The 8,843-nt window shown below is 49.5% G+C and overlaps 1 protein-coding gene across 1 annotated transcript; it reads right to left on the reverse strand.

The window, feature by feature from the left end:
• Positions 1-678: 678 nt before the first annotated feature.
• On the reverse strand, positions 679-8,153 carry SLC18A1 (solute carrier family 18 (vesicular monoamine transporter), member 1). Its single transcript, XM_009574850.1, has 15 exons — positions 8,030-8,153; positions 7,439-7,799; positions 6,709-6,767; positions 6,359-6,442; positions 5,984-6,076; positions 5,573-5,662; positions 4,582-4,625; positions 4,374-4,434; positions 4,140-4,235; positions 2,297-2,375; positions 2,121-2,172; positions 1,853-1,916; positions 1,630-1,749; positions 1,289-1,422; positions 679-774 (listed from the first exon to the last, which is right to left on the reverse strand). The coding sequence occupies exons 1-15, from the start codon at positions 8,151-8,153 to the stop codon at positions 679-681; spliced, it is 1,557 nt and encodes a 518-aa protein (XP_009573145.1).
• Between the last annotated feature and the right edge of the window lie 690 nt (positions 8,154-8,843).

Genomic DNA, 8,843 nt, shown 5'->3' on the forward strand with positions numbered 1-8,843 from the left:
GGCACATAAATAGCACAACACAAAGCTATACCGAGACATCAATGAACATTTTTTTAACTGTCTTCAGAGGAGCGTGGAGCACATTAGCAGTACAGTGACATCTTTATTGGCGGACTGGCAGTGACACAGATGGATAGTGCCCTGTTGTTACAGAGAGCTTTCATGCTGGGGATTATAGCAGAATTCTGGAGAAAGAAATCTCCCAAAGCTGATGCCACTGATTTAATTTTCGTTCTCTCCAGTGCTTTTCTTTCAAGAACAATAGCGCTTTAAAGACATTAACAACTGCCACTGGACTCATCTGGGAGAGATGTTGACGTTATCCCCCACTGCATGGGTAGGCTGTGCCCAAGACAATACTGTTCTGGAGGACAGTATGATACGATTCTCCTCATCTTTGTAACTTTTTTTGACAGATGAGATGTCGTAAGTTTGGATAACTTGCCGAGAAGTCACACAGCAAATGAGTGGCTTAACTAAACAGATAGAGCCTCCAAATTCTTGGTCTCTATCCCCTGCTGTGGATTGCATGGCCAAGAGAACAGGCCAACGATGCAGCCTGTGTCCATCCTGTGTCTACAAGTCTTGGGAGAGGCTGGGTTATTCTTGGGTGCTAATACATCCGTGTTCTGTAAACGTAATATTAGCTTCAAAACAGGGCACACATCTTTGCACTTGCTATTCCGCATTTTCTGCCTCCACATCACTGTCATCTGTGAGAGGGAAATCGCGCAGGGTTTTCTGAGTGGTGTAGCTTTTGGTTTGCATGGGGCAAAAAAAAAAGGAGAGAAGAAATCATGCTTTAGTAAAAATGGTGATTAATTTGAATAGTTAACAGGAGCATTACCACTTTTAGAGAAAGCCAAAGCAGCCAACAACTTTTGCCCAGGGAATACAAGCTGTGAGTTAGGGAAAGGACCATAGCTCTTTTGTGGTTTTATTGTCTGAGTTTTTTGTCCCTTTTTTGAGGGCGGAGTAGAGCCCAAGAGAAGAAATCATGCTTTAGTAAAAATGGTGATTAATTTGAATAGTTAACAGGAGCATTACCACTTTTAGAGAAAGCCAAAGCAGCCAACAACTTTTGCCCAGGGAATACAAGCTGTGAGTTAGGGAAAGGACCATAGCTCTTTTGTGGTTTTATTGTCTGAGTTTTTTGTCCCTTTTTTGAGGGCGGAGTAGAGCCCAAAAGGGAAGACACAATCCCTGGCAAATTTATTCTAATCGCACCCAAAATCTCTGGATTATCAATCCCCTATACTTTAAGGGAATAAAGTATACTTAAACTCACAATATTCTCCTCTTTAGCGGGAGGGTTGCGCAGGTAGCAACAGAGAGGAGCGTAAGCAATATTGATAACTCCAATGATGATCATCAGCCAGGGAAACCCGATAGCTCGTACAATCGCACCGCCTGTGGATGGACCTGCAAATTTAAAAATCAAAAAAGGCTAAGATGACAGAGAGCAAAAGGTCCCTTTCCAGTTTGGAGGGGGTCTATAAATCTGCGGTGACTGGGTTGCAGGCTCGGTGCCGGTTGCTTGCAGTGAACGCTGGGTGGAGGAGAGGGAGCCTTAAACCGAGTGAGATACACACTGAGTGCGTCATCCCGTGGGGAAGAGTTCATCCATACCGATCGCAAAGCCCATGCAGAAGGCGACATCAGCTATGGCATAGATATTGCCATAGACGGAGGTGTGGCGAAGGTCCACGAGGTAGCCCATGATAGGCATCATTGAGGAGTCCACCATTCCTGCCCAAAGCAAGAAGGACCTGATCAGTCATTGCCTTCTCCACGGGCAGTGGCGAGAGCTGCGTTTGAGCTGTGTTGCGCAGCCTGACCACTGACAACTTACCTATGGCAAAGCCAAGCCCACTGTTGGGGCCAATCAGCCCGTAAATATTTTTGGCCAGAGGTACCTTTGGGAGGAGAGAGAGAGGATACATGAGTGAGGCCAGAAGAGCTGTGTGAGGTGTGAAGGTGTAACATAGATACCAATACACACGTGCAGCCACTGAACATCCACTGACTGCCAGGCACGTTACTCCATCTCAGTACTATCGCCCTCACTGCCCCTGTGGTTCTTCTACACAAAAGTCTCGAAATTGTCTTGTGCTACTTACACAAAGGAGACTAATTCCCACCACAGCCATGCCGATCAGGGAGCACAGCCACCTGCAAAGAAGCCACGGTTAGGAGAGGGCAGATGTTCTCAGTGTGCACAACACCACGAGCATAATTCATGCTGAAAGCACAGGACTGGGCTGGGTTGAGATGAAATCTCTTATGTTCCACTTACCGGCCCATTTTGTTAGCCAGAATCCCGAAGAGATTGGTGCCGATGAGGTAGGATATACTGGCAGGGAGGAACGCCATCCCTGAGGGAGAGAGAATTAAAAAAGTGTGTGTCACCCCCAAGCAAATACAGGAGATTTGCAAAAATATTCACTTCACTAACTGCCTCTCTCATTTGGAGAATATCGTGAGCCAGGCAAGGCAAGCTGACGTTGGGTGCCCACTCTGTGGGTGCCCATCCATGCAGTGGTGCTTCTCCGTGTCCTCCACTGCCATTGCTCCGTGTCACGGCTGCACTGGCTGCCCCGTTGCTCCATGCCCTGTAGAAGGGTGGGGATCCCTCTATGAAGACAGAGGCGTAGAAAGTGCATTTGCTTACTGATGGGGGGGAAATGAGGCACAGTGATTCACCCACAAGATCTGGGTGAATGATCTTGTGCTAAATGCCAAACTTTTTCACCCCCTCTGCCTTAATAAACTCATCCTTCTCTCCTGCCATAGTTTCTTCCCCTTCCACCTTTCTCCCTTTGCCTTCTGCTTTTCACTTGCTAAATAAAGAGGAATAAAATAACTGCTTAAGTAAAAAGCTTAGGGATCATTATGTAGAAAAAATTAAATATTTGCACTGTTTGCTGATTTACCAGTTGTTTATTTTTAATATACTCTCCCACCTACTATAAATAAAACTGATCAGCTCCATTTCACTAAGACAACTTCCTTATTGAAACACACTGATTTATGTTTAATTTTCTCTCCTCTCTTTAACAGCTACAGAAGACAGTTAATCCTGCAGGTTTAGTCCAAGCTCTTCCGTGTTTTTTTTTCCAGAATTATGGGAGTGGGCAAACCGAAGCCCCTTGAGTTCATAATGGCTTGTGAGATGGGTGGCTTGCAGCTGAGTTGTGTCTAAATCCAAACTGCTCTCAAATCTCAGGTACCTGAAAATCTAGTGAATATATTTGGGATTTTCTTTGATGTCCACTGACCTCTGGGTCCTGCTAAGTCACTTCAACAGTTCCCCTTGAGTTCAGTGGTGACAGGAGCAGCCCTGAGTGCATTTCTGAGCCTGTGACATTTGTGGTTTATGCTGTCCCTTCTCCCCACTGCCAGAAGCCTTGGGATGCTGCTTTGCCCTCGCCCATCCTTGCTCAATCACTTGCTCATGAGAAGCATCGTAGGCTCTTATCGGGGTGGATGCGCCTGCCTGACCAGAGGATAACTCGATTAGGAGCTCTCTCAGCCCTCCTGCTCCCAGGCTGCAATTCAATTTGGGATCTAAGTGTAGCCTGAGGCACCCCCCGGGTCATTCCTCAGCCAACTGGGTTTTATAACAATTAGTTTTTTTTTTTTTTAGCAAACACAGACAATGTTATCTCCATATCACATTTTCCAGGCAGCTGGTACCATCCTGTCCTGCCTGGGACTCTCTAAATGGCCTTGTTTTACTCAGAGCTGCCTCTGCAAAACCCATCTGGCTCCACAATTTTAGCCCAGCATGATACCATTATCTGCCCTGCAGAAGATGGGATTTGACAGGCTTCCTGTGCACGAAACAGCCTTTCTTCCAGTGTTATTGCTCTTGTGGGGAGTCTGATTCTATACACTTTTTTCAATAATAGAGAAAAGCACATTGTATAGCTATCACTAAGGACATTTCCAGCTCAAATTGGAGCAACATGCAGTCTGGGATCACTCACTCTGTGCGGGTGAGGGTATATGGTTTCTTCGTTTTTAGAATGATATAAGAGATTATTCAATCCATCTCGCAGTGCCAAAGCAGGACCGGTTCTAGCTGAACTATATCAGGCAACTGTTCAGGAGTGAAGGCTGCAAAGCATGGCACCTACCTAGCTGCCATTTCGGGGAGCACATGGTTTGCATCATCCAGATGGGCAAGGTGGGCTCAAGCATGGCCACCCCCATGTTGGAGAAGCAGAGGGCTCCTGACGGGGAGAAAAGGGAGAAATGCTCTATTTTAGCCACTTTCTGCTGCTGTTTCAAGCAGGCACGAGTGAATCTCTTTAATCAGGAGACGCAGGGGCACAAAGAGGAGCACGGTGCGTGCTGATGTCCGCCTTTACCTGCAGCGACCAGGATGTAGGGGTCTCGCAGCAGGGTGAACACCGGCGTGCCTTTGGTGCTCTGCGGGATGGCAAAGGGGGTTATGTCGGCTGAGAGCTGCCCGTGCATTCACACCCAGCCTTGGCTCGGTGCCGGCACAGCCCTCCTCCCCGGCGAGCGCCCGCTTCCTTCACACCGCCTGGCAGCGGCTCGCGTATCTGTACTCACCTCGGGGGAGATCTTCGAGGGCTGCAGTATGCAGAGCTGCAAAACTGGGAAGAAAACACTGATGTTAGCTTACTTCTGGAGACAGCATCGCTTCAATCTGCATTTCCCTTTGGCTTTTCCTTCAGCATGACCCCTTTCATCGGCAGAGCCCTCGGGCATGCAGTAACTGTGTTTGGGGACACCGTTCAAGCGGGCAGAGGGAGAGGTGGGTCCCAGCCCTGCTCCCACAGGAGGGAGCAGCAAAATTCCCTGAAGTGGAATGTGTTAGAAGTGTTTTGTCAACCCACGAAGCAGTGATTTATGCAAATGCTCTCCGCCAGGCTGCCAGCTGCCTGCTGGGGAGCGACAACTAGAGCATGACAGAAATTAGATGTGGAAAAGAATAGGATTAAAAAAGAAAGTTTCATATGAATGGGACCTACGTTTCATTTTCCAAAAGCTCTTACATGCTTCATTAAAGATGTCTTGCATTACATCTAGGCAAGGATGGTAACTGTGACTATAATTTAATTAGCTTAATACTTCCCACTAAAAATGCACATTTCTGCTATCTAGAACTTTGCCGTTGCTCTCTGAAGGCTCTCGTGGCCTGCATCAGTAATACAGCTATCAGAGAAAGAACAAGGATCACCATTTATGCTGGCAAAGCCTAATTCCTTCGTGGCATGGTGAAGAGGCTGCAGACAAGTGTGCCTTTTACAAAGAATTCACAGTTCAAAGAGCTTTACTGAATGTGCTATTCAAGCCATTAAAGCAATCAAGGGGTTTATTAAGTAATGAGGGACTAATTCTTACTGTATTGCTATGTCATGCATCTGGTGGTAGAAAACATATGATTTAGCAATAACAGAATAACCGATGCTGATGATATCACCCATGTTGTATTAATCTGCCTCTTCCTTCACACCAGCCCTGTGAGATTCTTCCCGAAACGCATTTAAATCTTTTCACGTTTTTTTTTTTCGTAGGATTAAACCATTTGGCTTCTCACCTCCATCCAAGAGGGCAAGAAACGCCAGGATCAGGAAGGGAGATGATTTCCCCACGAACTCGTACATCACGCTCCCAAAAGGGGCCCCGACTGCAAGGGAAAGGGTGCGTCACACAGCGGCAGTGCCACCGTCCCCAGCGCCGGGGTGGCAGCGCTCGGCTCCTGCTGTCGTGGTTTTCTCCGAATCCCCCAGTGGGTGTTTGGTGATGGGTTCTGTTAGAGAAGGTGTCGGGTCCAGCGGGCAGCGGCCGTGGAGAGTGAGCAGAGGGAGGGAGGAGGACAGGCTAGCCATGCCCACGGAATGCCGCCAGGGAAGGGGCACAGCCAGGCAGGTGGAAGCCGTAGGTGATGGTTGACACGGCTCTGGAGATGCCGTTGATGTAAACCCCGTTGGGAACAAGGTTTCCTTACTCAGCACACCCAAGGCCAAGCCTCCAAGAGCGATCCCCATTGCGTTGCCCCTCTCGAAGTCATCCGTGTACACGCTGGCCAGCATGCCCAAGCCTGGGAGCGGAGAGAAAGCAGAGGCCACGTGAGGCTGGCTGGTACTGTGGTGGTGGGGCTCCTCTCTGAAAGCAGCCTGGGCTTTTGGGGGGATTTGTCTGCTCGCCGGCTGGGCTGTGTGGGTGCACCCTCTGCACCAGCCAGGCAGGCGCAGCGAGGAGGTGGAGTTTGAAGCCGAGGAAGGCACTCACTGTGTCTGTGCTGCTGATCATTCCTGAGACGATAACTGAACCCAGACGAGGGGAGCTAACGCACAGACTAAGGTGTAGCTAAAACATTTACCTGCGACTGATGAGAACGATGACCCAACGCCTTGGAGGGCTCGGGCGATGAACAGCAAGGTGTAGGTGCCTGAGAAAGCAAACACTGCGGAGGAAGGAGAGAGACGGCGTCAGGCAGAACTGCATACTGAGCATTAAAACCCTGCAGAGGGTAACAGTGGCCTCAGCTTGCACCAGTTTGGGTGCTGGAAGGTGCTGGGTGGCACTCATCCTTTCTTGTCACCGATTTCTGAGACCGGTTGCTCTGCTCTCACTCCTTTCTACTGCACGGGAACAGCGGTGCAGGCACAGACCAAAGTATTTTCTCCTGTGCTGCTGCGTATGAAGGGCAGACCGAAGGGCAATACTCACTGACTGTGGAGAGGAACATGATAACGAATCCGATGAACATGGGGATGTGGTATCCTATCCTGGAAAGGGAAAAAAGAGGCACCATCTCAGGGAGGATTCCTCATTCCAGGCTGAGATCTGGTCTTGCTGCCTAGCCTTAACACACACATCTCTGTGGGCCGGTGAGCATCTCCCGAACCTGTGGATGTGCCCGTGAGCGCTGTTCAAGGAAGCATCCAGTGTCTAAGTGCCCCCAGATAATACTGTAAAGCACACCCAGAGACACGGCTCTGTTCTGCCAACTCATCTGCCCACCCAGACCATGTGGAGAGGAGCCCAGAGCCCCTCACACGTGTCTGCTAGAGACAAAGGGAAATTCAAACTCGGGCAGAAAATCTGAACAACATCATTATATCCATAGCGGGGTGGGAATCTTGGTCTGTTTATTTGATGGTTACTGGTATTAAATAGCATCTGTCTGCACCTGAGGAGAGCATTAGTGAGGCTTATGTTGTAATAAACTTGCAAGCCCTTCGTAGGCTTTTAGAAAAGGTAAAATTCGTGCTTATTTTGATGCATATATCCTCCCCCTTGCTATTTTACCCACCAGTTCCTGTAATTCTGTGATTGCAGGAGCTGCACATGTGCAGCACAGACCTTTACTGCTCAGCTAATGGTGATTTCTTTAGCAGGCAGGAGCTGCCTGTCCCCGAAGGGCTACACCCGGGTACAAACCAGGTCTCTGACCTACCTGTTGGTCAGGAGACCCAAGCACGGGTTGACCATCAGCTGTACGAGAGCCTTGGAGGCAAACAGCAGCCCCACGCGGACGTTTTCCTTGGCGAGGAACTCCTCGCCCTCCAGGCAGCCGCTTGGCAGTGGTGGGCTGCTGGCGGGGGGCTGCGGTGGGCGGCTGCTCTCCGTCCCGTTCGCCAAGTCCACGATGCTTGTGGATCCCGAGACAGTCACCGTGGTGTTGTCGAAATAGGAGAACATGGAGGAGAAAGGAGAAGCCTTCGAGGCTGGAGGAGCTGGCTCAGTCTGGGCTGGGGCAACAGAGCTGTTGGCACCTTCGTATTCTGTTGTATAAAGGAAGGTGGGGACGATCGGTACTGGAAGAAAAGCCAGGGGAGGGATTAGTTAGTGATTTTACTCCGTTTTCTGGCTCAGCATGGAGCTGAACTGAATGGTGCTGGCTAGATGTTGGTGCAAGCTCCCTGCACCCAGCCCTCCCCACGGCTCTCCCTACGCAAGGACCCTGCCGGCATCATCTGGAGACCGACCGAGGAGCCGAAACCCCGAGGTGGCACCCAAAGAGCACAGCGAGAGCCGCATGCCGTACCCACGACCGTCAGCAGCATGTTGTCCAGCAGCAGCGCGACGAACACCACCACCAGCACCAGCCTCCGCGATGCCTTGCCCGCTGCCAGCCAGCGCCAGGGCACACGTTCGGCAGCCGGGGGCATGGCCGAGAGCCTGGAGCTCACAGCTTGGGTCCTGCTGGCTCCTGGTCTTCAGGGCTGAAGGTCTCCTATAGCCTTTAAAGAAAACACTCCGGGTTACAACCTCCCACAGCTCATGGCTTCTCCCTTGAGGAGGCAAGTCCTGCGGTCACTTAGTGTCTGTGTCCTCCAAGAGCTGGGTGCTCTTCCCTAGGAGCTGGGACCGCCAGCTTTGCTATCAAAGACCTTAGTTTTATCAAGCTTGCATTTAAAGTTGCAGATGGAGTGCGCTCTAACCTATTTCCGTTCTCCTGAGACATCTTGTACCTGCTTCAAGGCATAATTTAAGTCTTCTTCCAAAGACTCAAAGCACAGATGAAGCCAGTAGCTTATCTGTGGTAATCTCTACATCTTTCATTCCATGTTCGTTCTTTGGAGATTAAATTAGGTCTCAAAGGAAATTCATTTACCTTACATGTCTTTTCATTTGACCTAATTGAAATGTCATGGCAAGATACAGGACTTAAAAGCCTTACATACGTGATTAAGATCAGAGCTTCAGAGGGACTGAGAGAAGATTGCTTGCTCCTTCACACTGAAAATATCCATCAGAAGTTTGCACTAAACCAACCAAACAATTACCATTTATGTTCTTATAGCTCGTAGGCACTTCAGAGACTAAGTGGCAAAATGGATGGAGCTGAGTCCGAACTA

Source organism: Fulmarus glacialis, unplaced genomic scaffold, assembly GCF_000690835.1.
Source record: "Fulmarus glacialis isolate BGI_N327 unplaced genomic scaffold, ASM69083v1 scaffold28553, whole genome shotgun sequence".
Classification (NCBI taxonomy): Eukaryota; Metazoa; Chordata; class Aves; order Procellariiformes; family Procellariidae; genus Fulmarus; species Fulmarus glacialis.

Bases quoted from the DNA above. Each gene is read 5' to 3' on its own strand.
- SLC18A1 (XM_009574850.1), bottom strand. From the start codon at position 8,153: ATGCCCCCGGCTGCCGAACGTGTGCCCTGGCGCTGGCTGGCAGCGGGC. The intron at 5,663-5,983 runs GTAAGGAAACCT...TTTCCCTTGCAG, and splicing joins CTTGGCCTTGGGTGTGCTGA to TCGGGGCCCCTTTTGGGAGC. The intron at 4,236-4,373 runs GTAAAGGCGGAC...TCTCCCCGTCAG, and splicing joins CTACATCCTGGTCGCTGCAG to GAGCCCTCTGCTTCTCCAAC.